The sequence below is a fragment of the Microplitis mediator genome, chromosome 7, assembly GCF_029852145.1.
Source record: "Microplitis mediator isolate UGA2020A chromosome 7, iyMicMedi2.1, whole genome shotgun sequence".
Classification (NCBI taxonomy): Eukaryota; Metazoa; Arthropoda; class Insecta; order Hymenoptera; family Braconidae; genus Microplitis; species Microplitis mediator.
Window position 1 is genome coordinate 2702687 of NC_079975.1, and position 17732 is coordinate 2720418.

Below are 17732 nucleotides of genomic sequence, written 5' to 3' on the forward strand. Positions count from 1 at the left end.
ATATATATTCCGTCTTTCTCACTCTTCCGTCCATCCAACTCGACAACCCAGAGCTCGATATATATTCATATATATATATCTATAGATACATCCACTTTTGCAACAACTATTTCTATTACACTTTCTACGCTACTTCGTAACTCGTAACACATATATAATTGACGCCCATCACTCATCTATTGATCTTCGATTACAAACTTCATACTCACGCCCATTTTACTTAATATTTAAATCTTTTGAAAATTTTTACTCACCGCTTGGAAAACTAATTAATCGATAATTTGATAAATTTCAAAATTATTCAAATATTGAATACACTGACAGACAAATCTATGAACTTTACATACAAAAACATATAGTTCGATTTTTTAAGATATGAAATATATACTTGCTATCAATAATTGCGACTTAATTCAAATTTTTTTTTGAAAATTAATTATTTGTGTTTTCTTGTGGTCAAATATGAGTCGAATTTAATAATAAATATGTTTTTGAAGCTTTTTGGAATTTTTTGATCTTATTTTAGTCATATTCTTGAAAAATTTTCAGTATCTCCTGAAATTTTTCATAAAATATGAGTTTCGTCTTTCGAAAACCAAAATAGGGACATTCAAATACCAGTTTATTAAATAGGGATAAAAATTCACTTGAAATAGGACCTAAAAAAATTTTATTAACGCATGAAAAAAGAAAACTGGAAAAATTTGAAAAATTCAGTAAAAACAGTTTCAAATAATAATTTTATTAGATATAATGACGTTATAAATTTTACAGTTTAAAATGTACGTACACTGCAAAAAAATCTGACGAGAATTCGGAGTTAATATGGATTTTATTTAAATCCAAATTCACCATCACTCGGAATTCTGTTAAAAAAAATCGCGTATACTGTTAAAAAAATTGTTTGAATTTTCAAAACATTGTATATAACGCAATAAACACATACAATTGTGATTGAAATTTCATTGTAACGATCGTATAGAATTTAAAATACACGCTTTTGAATTTTCAAATAAACGCTTCAGATTTTCAAATACATTTATTTAAAAATTAAAAAGAAAGTATTTGAAAATTAAAAAAAAAGTATTTGAAAATTCAGAAAAAAGTATTTGAATATTAAAAAAAAAGTATTTGAGTTTTAAAAAAACTTGTATTTGAAAATTCAAAAAGAAGTATTTGAAAATCCAAAGTGTTAATTTGAAAATTCAAAAACATGTATTTTAAATTCTATATGAAATTAGTAATGAAATTTCCAGCACAAATGTATGTGTTTATTGCGTTATATACAATGTTTTGAAAATTAAAACAATTTTTTTAACAGTGTACGGAGTTTTTTCCAGCAGAATGATTTAGATTTTATTTTAATCCGCATTTATCTCAGTTCGGAGTTTTCATGTTCAAATAAACTTATTTTCGGAGTCAATTTCACCTCAAGGAAATTAATTGAATAAAAAATTCCTCTTCGAATTTAATTCGCGTCTAATGTAATTTTTCCTGATTTTTTTTTGCATGCATATCATAATATATTTGTCTGTATAAAATGTCGTGAATAATTAATGAATTTGTTAAAAGTAGTGGACAGTGACCCATACAACCCTAATAATAATTACCATCCCTTCGTTCCACAATGTCAAAATTTAATTTTGACAGCTGTCAGTCATTAAAATCACGCCCATTTCCAAATCCGCATGTGAAAAAAATATAAATATTAATATTTCTATTACTACAACCATTATTATTATATATTAATGGTGTTATTAGTACATTTGTATACATGAATTAACAATTGAAATAGCCGTCAACATTTAAACTCACTTGTTTTCACTTGACTCTCTGGATTATTCAATTGTCAATTATTAAAACCGCAACGAATCGCCCCGTTGCCAAATATATGAGGGTTACTTTTAAATCTAGGGTTTATATTTCTTTAAAAGAAGTTTTTATACATTTATATAAACATATCTATATCTATATATATTGACATAGATATATATACTAATACATAAAATATAAATTTATATTTATCAAGATACGAAAAAAAATTTATTCGTTTCCGAAAAATCGGGGGTCAGTCGAATTGAATAAAAAAGTTAAAAATATGTTTAATAGCGAAGTGTGTCAGCTCTGCGGTATAATAAAGGATGTAGGGTAAAGTCGGTATAAATAGTGTATACATAAAATATAATGTAATGGTAAATTTGAATAATATGTAAATCAGGTGAAACTGTCGGGTGGCTATTGGATAATAAATATATAGTAAATGCGTGGGTGATTTAATTGGTGGAACGACCTCCTCGATCGATTCAATTACACAGATTTAATCGACTTATCGACCGTACAACAATTATTATTTTCGGCTAGATTTAGTATTTGTATCCGTGTAAGAACACTTACATTCAGAAGTTATAAGTACAGATGGCCTGTTAAAATAGCCCGTTGATTTTTCGTGACTTGCTGGACATTTTAACGATTAAATTTGTCCATTCGTGTTAGGGCACACTCAGTCCCTAGTGAATTTGATGTGACTTTTGTAATAATTAATTTTAATTGACCAATTGTTCCGGGTTAAATCTTTATTTTTTTATCATCATGCAATTGAAATAAATAATAGTTTTATATAAATTAGAGCTCGTGGTCAAGTGAATGACACTCTTGTCGAACTGTTCTGGCAGGGCTTAGGTTCGAATCCCACAGTCAGCAAAATGAATTATTTTTCACAAACTGATACAGTGAATTGTTTTTTGAGGCTCGTTTCCTACAGCTGACAGACCACCACCTGTCTGCAATCTTGTCTACTAAAACGCTTCGCGATTGCAAATAAGTTTGGAAAAAAGAGATGAGGAAGACAGCTACAATAAAATCGGTAGTTAATTCGGAGTGGATACGGATTTTATTTCGACCCGAATTCAGACTCCGTTAGAGTTCTAGAGTTTCAAAAAAAAATTCCTCCGCATGCAGAGTAAATAGGGAGTGAAATTTTTAAGCGAAATGATTTCGACGTGATCTGGGGTTTCTTTCAATCCGCATTTACTACGATTTAAAATCTTAATATGAAAAAAAATTCCCCTTTGGAGTAAATTTTACTCCGAGGAGATTATCTGCTTCGCATTCACTCCGAATTTAACCGGCGGTCACTCCGAAAATTTTTTGCAGTGTATGAAATGGGAAAGACAAAAAAAAGAAATGACTAAGAGAGATAGTCCAGCCTTTGGAACAATTTTTGTTTTCAATTCATAATTCAAAAAATGTCCTTAGGGAAAGTAAAATTTTTTTGCGCTCAGAAATTTTTTTTTTTCAGTGTAAAATTTCAAAAAAAAATTTAATGATTTTAAATAATTAATAAAATTAATTATTTTTCATAAATTTAATAAATCATTTTATTTAATGTTTAAATTTCCCCCTGGTCAATTGGGTCACTTTGCAAATTTACGACTGCAAACATTATCCATAACGTCCCCAAAAATTATATACTGCGGTACAATAATGTTGTAATATATATATAATAAAAATAATATCTGTAGTATGTATGTAAGTTGGTGTATATATATTATATGAGAAATTAATGGCTGTAACGGTATCGGTGATAAATTAATATTTTCGATTGTCCGAGTGTCCTCGAGTGATGGACAAACAAATCGTAAAGTACCGAAGAGAAGAGAGCGGACAGAAATAAAGACAAAGACAAAATAATATGATGGGATGGAGAGGGGCGGATAAAAATTATCACGTAGTGAATCGGCTCGCGCGATGACCAGTCGGACAATGCCTGGTCAATTATTGACGATTGTGTTACACCAACTGTTACATATACACGAAAAGTCTATTTTTGTTGGCGAGTCGTGTCGATTATTGGGGGAGTGACCGCTCGCCAATCAACTTTGGTACTGTTTGAGTGTTTTTGTAAGAAATAAGAAACTTACATGGGCTTTTTATATCAATGTCCAGTTAATGTATGCATATTTGCTTTATTTTTTAGCTCTTTGTTCGCTGGCTGGACTTGATCAATATTATTATGAGTTAAATTAATTTAATTTTGTACACTCAGAAAATTAAATAACTGTGTTTATTATACCAAATTTTTAATTCCAATCAACTAGAATGATTCGAAAGTTTTTAAATGCAGAGATAGTTAGTTTTATAATTTTTCTTAATAGAGATAATAAAAGGGGTTATCAAATATTTTTGGCTGAGTTTTTTTCGCAAACAAAATCTCTAAATACAAAATACAGGCTGTACATCGATGCACTACTGTCTAATCTAGCCAAGTGCGCTTCAATTATTTGATAATATTCGTTTGTTTAAGAGAAAAACTCGGCCAAAGTTTCCATTTACTGCACAAGTGCAACAAAGATTGTACTGTTCGTGGACTTGAGTGTAACAGAGAGATAAGTGCGAACCTCTGATAATATCAGGATGGTAACGGTTATTATCAGGATGGTAAAAATTACCATCAGGATGATAACAGTTACTATCAGGGATTGTAATTAATATTGTTATGAACCAGATGATTTAGACAATCATCTAGATAATATTCACTACTATCGGATTGATAGTAAAAATTTTACCATCACTAGATGATAATTCCTATCATTTAATTTTCTGAGTATAGAGAATTCTCTATACTTAACTTTTATGTGCTAGCGTTTTTCCTCTAGGATTTTTCTGAATCCAAGAGAAATCCGAGAGAAATTTTCTTGTTTAACTTTTATGTGTTAGCGTTTTTCCTAGAAACTCATTTTCGAGGCCAATAGCTTCCTTGCTCAGATTCCACGACTTCCCTTAATTGCTGTTATTCTTTTTCTAGTGAATTTCCTTTTGAACGTTTTTTAAACTTTAGAAAATTTAAGGGAAAAATCAACAAATGTCCTAATATTATTAAGATATGCTGAAATGAAAAATGGTCAGAAATAGTTCGAAATCCGTTTTTTCTGAACGTATTTTACACTGAAAAATGTTAATTTGTAGTATAAAGTCAATTGTTTTATTCTGTGCATTTTTCCAAGTTTGAAAATCGTTTAAAAAAAGTTCGTTATTGTGTCAAGTTTTGAAGATTAGTATAATCAACACTTTTTTAACCTTTTTTTAACAATTTTTTTTACACGGGGAGGGTCGCCCTAAACGCACCTGTGCAGTTGTCGCCCTATAACTTTATATTTTGATATTTTTTTCTAAGATTACAGTTTTGGCCCATTTTCAAGGCCAATAGCTCTCCTGCTAAGACTCCACGCCTTCCATTAATTGCTATTATCATTTTTCTACCGCAGGGGGTCGTATTTGACTCACCCAAGCAGTTGTCAATAAATTTTTCGTCACTTCTCTCCAGGGCTCACTTCCTGTTTTCTCCTAAACAAAAATTTGTTTACAAACAATAAAATACTACAAGCATAAATAAATCAACCAACAAAAAAAAAAATTCTTATCCACGTGACTTAGCACGCGTGCGAGACAAACAGTCACGTGTATTAACAGGAAGTTAAATGCCGGAAGTTTTAGCACCGCGTCTTTCCGTCGCAACCTCTTAACTATACCTCCTACTGTCCCGCCATTATACCTTCACAATCAGTTAATCACAATCATACTCATGTGCACAAAACACAATAAATCAACTTAACTCGCCATCGAATTAAATATATAACCCATCGTTTCGACTCTTCGCCCATTTATCCCTTTTCCCTCCGCCATCATTTCCGCCGATAAATAAATTTAAAATTTTTTTTAGTTCCCGCCCATTTCTATCGGCATCGATACGAAAAATTTTTCCCAATATCCAGTAAAATATCTGATATCTTTTCCCATAAATATCAACCTCCAATATCTATATATTATAAAATGAAATAAAATGAATAATTAATAGACATTTGTTATATTAATATGCAAAACAATGCAGAATATGCGCATGTCCCTATAAGTTATAGTTTTTGAAAATAAAAAAAAATTAATATGCAAGAGTAAGTCGCCAGGTGTTCATAAAACATTTGCATTCTTATTATATATACAAACTCTGTTATGTTCCGTAATATAATATAACATAACAGGAGTTTCTGTACAACAAAATACAACACCCTGGCATTAGTCTAATTTTATCGCGTTTCGTGTGCTTGTTACCATGTAATAAATTCCATCTTGAGGGCAAAGAGTCGAGAGTGCAGCCCAGTGATTCACTCTCTATCTTTATAAAATTATTTTAAAATACAGTAAACCCTTTATAAATAATAATCAATACAATGGCGTAAATAAAAATTTAATTACTGGTAAATTTTTTTTCCATGGATTTAAAATATTTTTTTTATTTTTTTTAACAATTGTCGAGTTTATAATTTTTTTTTACCAATTTGCTGCTCGCATTTCTCGGTAATGATTTTAATTAGACGCAAAGTAGATGGAAAAAAATAACCGAGTGATAGAAAGAGATGAAATAAAAAAAGTAATGAGAGAAAAAGTTTTTCTGGTACTCGGGAAAATCAACTAGTGCAGATGCTCTCTTATTTTTACTATGGTGAATCTTGTATATGTCTTTGGACTAGTGAAAAAACTAAAAAAAAGAGGCCCGTCTTTCGTCTGCGCTCTATTCTTTTTACGAGCAGTGAAAAAAATATTTAAGAGCTGAGAGAAAGAAAGAAAAGGGAGTAATGAGGGAGATGAAGGCTGGAGAGAGACGTCTGTGGGAACGAGGATCTTTGAAAGAAAAAAATTAAAGTGCAAAGGGGAGACAGAGACATTGAAAATAACAAAGAGAGATGGATAACTGAGCATATGACTCTCCCTTATTTATATATATGTGTGAGGGTATATATATGTATATATATATGCTCGTTTTCTTTATTTAGAGCTTGATCTCTTTGTCACTCTTAAAAATTGCATAATGGACTGCAGACTCCAGCAGCAAGATTTTGGTAAGGGGATGAAGAAGTGGCTTTTAGTCCGCTAGGTGTTTGGGGGTAAAAAAATGAAAATAAATAAAAATGGAATATAAAGAATAATAAGGAATGAAAAGAAATAAAAAAGACTGGATAAAGGAAAAGGTTAAATATAAAAGGATGTAAAAAACTTTTTTTTTCAGACACGCGATCAAATTTTTGTCGTGTGTTGGACGTGTGTATCTATATGGTATTCAAAAATTTAAGTCAATTCAGTTTTTTTGGGATAAAACTTTCAAGTGGATATCACTCCACTAATAAAAGTAGACTTTGGATGATAAATTTTTTTTTTCGTAAACTTTACTCGTTTAGGATTGAGCGGAATTTTTTTTTGTTTGCTCGCGTTATTTGTTTTTGGAAGTTTTTCAAGATGGTAATTTTTTTGTTTGTTTGTTGTACGTAATTTTTATTTGATTTGAAGGAACTTTATGGAAATTATAAAAAAAAAATTATCTGGGCTAGGTATTTTTGAGAATTTTACATACTGAGAATATTTGAACCTCATTAATTACTCAACCTCCTCAATGATTGTCTGCAAGCAAAGAAATTATTCATTCCCTTAAATAATTTATGGATTTTATTTTTTATCGTGTAGAAAAATTCTGACATATAAAATCTGAGATGTAAAATAAAATTTTAATTGAAAAAGTATTAAATTAATCAGCACTTTTAATTGCATAATTTTTAAGTGAAAATAAAAATTTAATTGATAAGAATTTAAATAAAATAAATTTCGTTTTCAAAAATTAATTAGAATTTTGTTAAAATTTTTATCTTTACTTAAAACTATGCAATTAAAAGTGCTGATTAATTTAAAACTTTTACAATTAAAATTTTATTTTACATCTTAGATTTTATATCTCAGAATAATTAATTTAAAAAACGAAATTTGTTCATAAAATTTATAAAATCTTAGCTCATTAATTTGATATTTCTTACGTAAATAAAAAAAAAATTGCATGTAGATTATTAGCTGTTTGTAGTGCAGATATATAACAAACATAAAAGAAAAAATTCACCCCCGAGGATATAATCAAAAGTTAACCGATTAGTCAGCCAAGTTCCCAGGACTCGACGATAATCGTGTGAGCGCGTGCTGGAACCAATTCCTGTGTGAATTTCATTGAGCCCACCCTCTCAATCGTCCCTTTTCTCTTCACTCCCTTTGTGCTTACTTGCCTACGCACAATCATTTTATACATATACGACAAATATATGGATGTTGTAGATGTATAAATAGTACTCGACCAGTAAAATCACTTTAACGCGAATGTTGACCGTGTGGGAGTGATTTCACGGTGGCTTCCCTATATCTATTTTAAAAAGCTCGAGCTCTCGATATCTCGTACGATATACCCGACACTCTTATCTCTTACTCAAACAGCATCGCTAAATATATATGTATATATTTAAAGTATATTCAATCACTTGAGTACTGTATTCTTCGCCGCTATCAACCACCTTGTCCAGTCACGTGCCACTTTATTATTATGTATTATTATAACTACCACTGCTATTACTTTGTACATTGAGGTTTTGTTTCCATGCTAAATTATTCATTGAATTTTTAATTAACTATTGTTGTTGTTCATTGCGAAAAGTATATTCTTACAGGATTTAGTGATTATAAAAGTGAATAATTCAAAAAGGGTAAATTTAAATTTTTGAAAAAAGTTACCAATAAGAGGCCGGCAAAATCGAGTATTTGAAAAAAATTTTTTTGAATAAATTTATGAGTACTCCATGACAAAATTTGAATAAAATTTTTTTTAATAGTCATTCATAAAGTATATTGAATATATTAAATATATAAATATAGAAAATATACTTTGGTATTTAAAAAATCTATATATTTTTTTTTTTACTCCAAAAAAAAAATTTTGAATAAATTTATGACTACTCCATTACAAAATTTAAATAAATTTTTTTTTCTCAATAATTTATAAAATATGTTGTCAATTAAAATATATCAATATAAAAAAATATACTCTGGTATTATCAAAATTTATCAATTCTTTTTTTACTCCAAAAATTTTTTTTAAATGAAAGCGGGAATTTTTAATTTTCGTTAATCCAAAAAGAATTTAAATTAAAGTTAAAAAAAAAATGTCGAAAATCGAAATAATTAATAACAATTTTCAAAAAATGATAAAAGTGATATATATCTTGATTTTAAAGAATAAGATTTCTTTGTCCAAATGGCATTTCATCCCCTATCAAAAATTATGACACGCGTTCCCACGAAATCGTGCCCCTACTCCGTGGATCCCTTCCCCTCGCGGGCACCTAACCAGTATCCTAAACCCGTAATTCGTCCAGATACTATTCTACAATACTTACTAACATTACACAGACATATAAAATACCATGTGCACACTGGCACACATGTTTCAGTCTTACAGTGCGTACACAGTACACAGTACCCCAGATCCAGCGAAATCCCCACCACAGCCACCACGTGGCGAGCGTACGCATTTTCTCCCTTCCTCCGATCCCCGTGACCGTAGGTTAGGTCGTGTGTCGTGCTCGTCCTCCCGCACACGACATACGTTTGCCGCCACGCGACCAGTCCGCACGTAGTCCAGAATATACGCACTCTCAACTTGCTCTTACTTTAACGTCTAAGTTCAAGTCCATCCGCCATCCTAGTAATTTTAATCAACGTTCATAATTATTACCACCATATCCAAGTGCCTCGGACGTGCTTTCATTTTTTTTAAATTTAAAAAAATACATATCAACTGTTCGTCTTATTCGTGACCGTTCCCATACGTGTTGAGTGTGAACTGAAGTGTTGATTAATTTTATTGGTCAAGAAAAAAATATAAAAAAAAATGTGGCGTGTAGTGGTCGCGAGATCAGATGACAACAGCACTCTGCTGTCATCAGAAATATCGACGAGCACAGTGGGACCGGGTCATCATCTGTCAAGTATACCTGGACCACCTGCAGGTCATCATTATTACCCGACTTATCCACCGCCTCCTCCCCCACCGCCACCTCATCACGCATATCAAACTCAGCATGACATGCGCCATGATATGAGACCCGATCCTCATCTCAGACCTGAGCTAAGACACCAAGAGATGCTGCGACCTGATTTACATCATCGGCAGGATATGAGGAATGACAGCATGAGACAAGACATGAGACACGACTTGAATGTTCAGGGCCACCATGGGGACATAAATGCTGGTGGAATGAGACAACAGAACCAACATGATTTAACTGAGCTGAGACCTAGTCACGAATTGCCGGAACTTAAAATTGATGGACCGGAATTGAGGAGTCGAAGTGATTCCCAGCAGCAGCAACAGCAGGGGCATCAGCAGAGAAATTTAAAGAGGACTATGAGTGACTCTGATTGTGATGACGTTTTTTCAGAAGAAAGTGGCAAGGAACCGTAAGTTTATTTTTTTTTTTATTCTATTGAGCAAAAACAATCAATCGGATAATTGGTGATAATAAAAATGATAAAAGTCAATGGAAAATTTTTTATAAAAACAATCACTCGATTTAATAACAAGTAATTAAGAGTACGGTAATTACTTTTAAGTAAAACTGTTAGAGTTATTTTATTTTTAAATTTGACGGGTAATTAAATAAGCCATGTGTTGGTTTAAATTGATAATGGAAGTTTTTTTTTACACTTTGGAGTAATTGAAGGACTAATTGAAGTTTAATGAAACGGAGATAAAAGTTTTACAAGTAATGGGATTTTGAAGTAATAAAAAATATTTTTGGATAAATAGTAAAAGTACTGACGGTTCAATTGAGGAAAAAAATATTTTTTTGGAGACATTATTGCGTAGAAAAATTGTTCTTGCAAATTTACTAGTCATCGCTTGGTAGAAAATTATATATTTTTTTTAATTTTTATAAATGGAACAAAAATTTAATTCAATTTATTTGAAAAATTAATAATAATTTCGGAGTTACTGATTACGGTCAATAATGGAGGCTCAGTTTCTTAAATTGTTTGAATAAAAAATAATTAAATACAAAAGAATTTTATTAAAAAGTATCAGGGGACAATGGAATTAATTATTGTGACGAAATTAAAAGTATATATTTTCATTTGAATTTTGGTTTTATTTATTATATATATATATATTTTATGAATATTCATAAGTCATTTGTATATTTGTCCGTTGCTTTATAGACTCACAACAGGCGCAATCAACCCGTCATTGTTATAAAATGCTAATAATTAGTCTAGAGTAAAAAAAAAATCTTAAATTTCAATATTTATAATTCATATTTTTTATTATTTTCAACCGCACAATAAAAATAATCATTTTTTACAAATCAAATACTCCAAAATATTTTTCAATATTTCAAAACAAAAGTTACAGCTTAAATATTCAAAATATCAAAAACTTCAATGAAAGCTTTTTTTAACTCGTAAAATTTTCTACAAAAATGATCTCATTGATTTTTTTCCCCCAGCCAATATTTTGAGCTCCAGAACCTTTACAAGAATTTAAAAAAATTTTCTTTCGATTTCGGAGTTAAAATTTTTTTTTTTAATTTCAAATATCGTAAATTATTTTTTTAATGGAATATAAAAATATAAAAAATCATAGTAACAAAAAAATGAAAAATAATTTTTCTAAATAATTTGAATATTTAAATATAAATAAATTATTTTTAGTTGCAATTCACCTGGTGGTGATTCTTGTCAGCACACATCTCGCAAGCGTAGACGCGGAATGATTGAAAAGAAGCGACGTGATAGAATAAATGCATCTCTTGGTGAATTACGGCGTTTAGTACCAGCAGCCGCACGTGATCCACACTCGGGAAAACTCGAGAAAGCCGAAATACTACAGCTAACTGTTGAACACCTGAGGACCTTGAGAAATAAAGGTAAATATCACGTTATTCAATCTCTTCACCCGTTAAATCTAATCATTATTATTATCATTATGTATTAAAAACCTGATGTAAGTCCTTGCGTAACGGATTTTTTTGAAGGACACGCGGAAGTAGCTCTCAAAATTTTTATACCCACCCATTGCTATGAGCTGCGTATGAATGGTTTTTTTTCTTGAGAGGAAAATTGAATGAGTTTTTGAAAATTGAAGGCTGAGCTCAAGACCTTCACGCCTACGGTATTTTTTATATATATTTTTTGTGTATACTCTTGAGTTTGTGTTTTGCTCGACCGGAAGACACCTGTTGACCGCGTAAGGGATTTTCAAGAGACATTAAATTTAAAAAAGACCGTAACTGTAATTTTTTTATTTATATTTCTGTAACCGTATTGCCATCTGTTATTTACCGCAACTGTTTATATTTTAAATATAAATACAAGTAAATTTATTAATTAATTAATTAAAAATTTTTTATCCGATGAATGGAAATATAAATAACTTTTTTAATTAATTAAATTTTTTTACATCTGATTTCTGATAAATTGAGTTTGTGTAAAAAAAATTTCAATGGCTTACACAATTTTTATTTTTCTCACCCCAAAAAATTTTTCCCGTTCCAAGAAAATTTTTGTTTTCAATTTATAATACAAAAAATTTCTTAGGGCACCTGAGTCAAAATACGAATTTTAGTTTAGTCCTCAAACGCCTCAATTCCTTTGATGTTTTATTTGCCGCCCAGAGTGTAACTCTACTTTAGTACTCAAAATCCTCAATGAGAACTATGAGGTCTAAATTTTGAATCATAACTAAGGCCTCGAAATCCTCAACGAATCAAAAATTATATTTCGGACTTTTAAAATTTTAGATAGAAAAAAGGAGGGGAGAGAATACGTCGAATGAGACTTGAGGTTCAAATGTGGACTACAAGGCTCTAATCCAGATCATGTTATTCCAGTTTAGTCCTCAAAGTGGTAAAATGGGTCATAACTACAACTTTGAGGACTAAACTAGGATAACTTTCTATACTATTGTCAATCTTAAATTTCTAAATTAATCTTCAAAAACCTCATTGAGAACTTTGAGACTTAAATCCGAATTTGTTTTTTGACTTGGGCAACTAAAAGTTTTCTTGGGGAAGGTAAAAATTTTTTCTGTCAAAAAATCCTTTTTTTTTGTGTAGTAAAAAAAAATTAATTTGGTAATTAAGAGAAAATTCAGATAAATATTATGGTTGAGAATGAATGTCATGTTTTTAAAAATAATTATTTGAATGGTCTCACGAGTTCCGATTTCTCTACTCGTGGTATTGGTTTGGTACTAGCGGAGTCCTACCAGGAAGTTGGTGGTCCTGACGAATTAAAAGCAATAGAAAATAAGAAGCAGGTGCTGTAGCCAGCACCCTGAGCAGTAGTTCGGTCTTTTGGTTATAATATTTTGCTGTACTGAGTATGGGATCCTGTGGGAAGCAAGGAGGAAGTCAACAACTCTTCCGAGTGGCGTTCCCACGATTGACGTACACACATTGCACGAAATATTACTGCCTATGGATGTATATATGTATATATGTATATATATTTTCTAGAGCGATAAAGTTTGGTAGGGGAACTGTCCGAGTAGTATGGAGAATATCAATGCGGTGAGTGCGAGTAAGGGTGTGAGGGAGAGTGAGAGTGAGAAAAAAGACCGAGGGGTGGGAGCTCCCCCTCAGGCACCCCATGAAAATGAGTCGAGAGCTACACACTACTGGTGCTGAGTGTAGCAGAGGTGCCACTCTGTGTAGGGCAGATGCAGAGCCGCTCTGTGGGAAACCAGCAGATCCTATTGCTTCGTGATCATTTTTACTCATTTCATTTTAAATTTATACACACCCCAGAAGCCACTTTTTCAAATTAACCGAATGAAAATAAGTGTAAACCTAAACACTTAACTATTTTTACTTAAAACAGAAACAAAATTTTGCTCTTACATTTAATTTTAATATTTTTTTAAATTAATTATATTTGGATTTTTTTTAAATCCATAAATATTAAAAAAAAAAATATTTTGAAAAATTTGACATATAGTTTTTTAAATTTTCTACATGTGCATTTTTTTAGTTTTTTTTTTTTTTTTGTAATTTAATTGCCGAAAAAAAAATTCTAAAATTGTCTGCTAACTTTAGTCATTTAAATTAATAATTTTTAATAAAAATTTTGAAAATTATTTTTCTACAAAAAAAAAATGGACAAAGAATTTCCACTTGAAAAATCAGTGTCATTATTCGGTTTCATTTTCGGTAAACTCTAGTATTAAAAAAAAAAAAAGAAAAAAGGACAAATGTATCATTTTTAGGATTTATGCTAAAATTATCTATGCTCGATCAAGTATGAAAAGCGAAAGAAAATTTTCTCACAAGGCTCATGCTCAGGGGTTGATTAGGATGGGTTTATTATACACAGCACCCATTTTGCAGTGATGCAGCCGGCAAACTAAACGGGAGACAGGTAGCGTGGGAACCATTTAGACCCCCATAGATCCCAACCAGACACATTAGTCGACAGCACACATCCCCATACACACACTCTTACATATAATATATAAATACATTAAGTCCTCGTGCATATGACAGTCAATAGCAAAAGTGTCCCATGCACGAAAATACATTCCCCTTTAACTTTTATTTATTTTTTCTCATTCACTTGATCAGTCCACAGCCACAACTCGTAGCTCAGAGTCTAGAGAGAGATAAAAACCCGACAGGGGAATTGAGGGGATTATCGTGGCCTGTTAAATGACAAATCTAATTTAATAATCCTATCCCACTTGTAACTGCACACGAAATAAAACCAAAACTCATTTATCCCGCCGTTATTTTTTATTATCCATACCGCCAACACCCTCCAGAGTCTGTAGAATTTATTAAAATGCCCCAGCAAAATTAAATATTTTATTTACGTCCAATCGGCTCGTAATTTTTATACTTGTATTAAATTTAAATAAAATAAAGAAAATATTGCAGGTCCAGAAGGTTATGACACAACAAAATTGGCGATGGATTACCACGCAGTGGGGTGGGGCGAGTGCGCTGCTGAAGTTGGACGTTATCTAGTGACAATGGAAGGCCTTGATGAGCGCGATCCTCTGAGATTACGTTTGCTGTCTCATCTGCAGAGTTTTCATCGTGAACACCCGCCTAGTAATTCATCATCGATTCCACCTACTGGTTCAATCACCGCGACGTCAACCGGATCTGTTAATTACGAAGGAATGACTGGGGGTAATGGAATGCCGGCAGGTACTGGAGTACCTCCGCTTATTGGAGGGGGTGCCATCGGCTGGGGACAATATCCTGGTCAGTATCCCCAGCAGCAGCACGGAAAACCTTATCGACCTTGGGGTGCTGAGTTGGCTTACTAATAGCAATAATAATAATAATTACTACACTGTAAAAAGAGCGGTGTTAAAAATGGACTCGTTTTAACTCCGCCGGGTGTAAAAATGAAATTACACCGGTGTAGGAAGAGTAATACACCGGTGTTAAAGCGGGGTAACCGGTGTAAAAACGGAGTAAAACCGGTGTAAAAGCGGGGAAAATTACGTCCGCTTGGAGTATTAACTTTAAAGATTATAAAACACAAAAAATTTCAGTTCTTTATGAAAATTAATAAAAATTATCATTTATTAACAAGTATAGTGATCGAGTAAGTAAAAATATTCACAAAGTAAAATATTTTAACACCGGTACAGAATATTTACACCGGTGGCGGCGTTATTTTCACACCGCTTTCGGGGGTAAATTTAACACCGATAATTTTAACACCTACACCGCTTGGACTTACCCCGGTGATTTTTTACAGTATATTATTGTTGTTACACTAAAAAATTTGCGGAGAGAACGCGAATTAAATTAAGAGCGAATGACTGTTTATTTATTTTATTCCCTCTAAAATTTACTCCGAATGCGGATTTAAATAAAATCCAGATCACTCCGAAATCTCTCCGCTGAAAAAACTCCGAAACTTCCCAGTGACGGAGTGAATTCGAATTCAAATAAAATTTGTAATCACTCCGAATTCACTCCCGATTTTTTCCAGTGTAAGTCTTCGTACAAAATCTGCTACCAATAGCACGTGTATATATTTAAATATTTTTTTAAGAGTGATAATAATTTTTTAGTCATAACTTGTACCTAAGTGTGGAGATTTTTATTATTTATATTTAATTATTATTATTATTTATAAATTATTGTCAGTAATGAGGCTCTTGTACAGTGTAATTAATTATAATTTTTTTGTAAATATTTAAGCGAGTCTCGGGATTAATTTTAGATAAATTATATAAATATAAATATATATATATATAGAGAATGATAAAGTGCCATTTAAAAATAAATAAATTATTATATATTTATAATTAAAAGTGTAAAGTATTTTTTGCAATATGTTTTTGAATTAAAAATAAAAATTGTATTTTTAATTACAGAATAAAATTTTATAAGTAATGAAAAAAATTCCAATTAAATTTAAAAAAAAACGTTATCATCTTTTTAATATATAATAATATGATATAATGAAATTTCAGTTGACCTGGTATTTTTTCAGCAAAAAAAAAATGTATTTATTTTTATTCTTTTCTCATGTTAAATTACCCCTTTATATCCCATTCAGTTTTCTCTCTATTATTCCGCGTTTCTGGGCACTATATTTTTTTACCATTCCAGCTTGTTTGGAATAATAATCCTCAAAGTTGGAAAGCAATGGCCGTACGAATTCCCGGGTTAAGCAAAATATGAAATATTGAAGAGGGGGAAGAGGGTAAACCGGTTCTAATTAACGACTTGCAATAAGTAGAATACAATCTTCTGCACCCCCATCGGCATCTTTTTATTTTAAACGCAAAACCATCCAATTTGCTCGAATATTCTTCACCCCACTACTTTGCTCGCCACGTGTCTATTATTCGTCCCTTACATTTGTTACTTAATTTTACGTTTACATTTTGACATCATTTATTTTTCAAATTTTACTCATTATTTTATAATTACATTTTTACATCACTTTGGGTCTACTCCTACATATATTTTTAATAACTAACTCTATAATTATTATTATTATTTTATTTTGAAATCATTATTGTACGTAATTATACATTAATTTTGAATTTTTTACTTAAGGGGGGCCACTAGTGAGATCGCCTGAAAAAAATATGACTTTTGGGAATTTTTTTAGAGAAAACTACTGGTCGAAGTGTTTTAATGTTTCAAGGATATATTTGTGGATATATAATGAATACAGGATAAAATTTTTGTGCCAAACAATTCTAAATTTAACGAGTAATTCACAATCTCTTACCGCTTCAAAAAAAGTCCGCCACTGCAGTGATGGCGACTTTCCAGTGCATGAAATAAAAAAAAACCAGAAAGTTTATTAAACTAGAAGGTATTTCCTGTACCATGACCCTTGATCGAAAAGAAAAATTTAAATTTAATAAAATGGCGGGGTTTTTTAAAAAAATTCAAATTTTGCGCGAAAATTTGATGATTTCTGGCCTGTTCTATTATCTTATAAAAAAATAAAATTTTGACGGCAAAATGATCTAAGCTTCAAAATATTATTTTTTCTATCATATTTTCAACAATTAAACAAAAATATAATCATTTATGTATAAATTTAAGTGAGAAATACTATTTCCATAATTTGAGAATAAAATAGTGGAAAAAAAAAGATTCTTCGATTACTGAATCATAATTATGATGTGAAATAATAGTGAGAAAAATTTATTTCTTTTATATCTAAATATCACATGACAAAATATCAGTAAAAATATCACGGGGTGGTATTACGTCATAATGTCAAAGTCACAATATGATATTTTGTCGTTATATTGTGACTGCGATATTTTCTCGTGATTTTCAAATTTTTACAGCCCCAATATACCATTTCTAAATTAACTGAAATAT

General features: G+C 30.9%; 1 protein-coding gene across 1 annotated transcript; it reads left to right on the forward strand.

The window, feature by feature from the left end:
- The first annotated feature begins 9472 nt into the window (after positions 1-9472).
- LOC130671206 (hairy/enhancer-of-split related with YRPW motif protein 1-like) lies at positions 9473-16125 on the forward strand. Its single transcript, XM_057474940.1, has 3 exons — positions 9473-10320; positions 11572-11786; positions 14793-16125. Exons 1-3 carry the CDS (start codon positions 9752-9754, stop codon positions 15188-15190), a joined length of 1182 nt encoding a protein of 393 aa, XP_057330923.1. The 5' UTR covers positions 9473-9751; the 3' UTR covers positions 15191-16125.
- Positions 16126-17732: the final 1607 nt, after the last annotated feature.

Excerpts from the sequence above, each read along its gene's own strand:
- LOC130671206 (XM_057474940.1), top strand. The coding sequence starts at position 9,752 with ATGTGGCGTGTAGTGGTCGCGAGATCAGATGACAACAGCACTCTGCTG. Across the intron at positions 10,321-11,571 it reads GAAGAAAGTGGCAAGGAACC|TTGCAATTCACCTGGTGGTG; the intron begins GTAAGTTTATTT and ends AATTATTTTTAG. Across the intron at positions 11,787-14,792 it reads GAGGACCTTGAGAAATAAAG|GTCCAGAAGGTTATGACACA; the intron begins GTAAATATCACG and ends AAAATATTGCAG.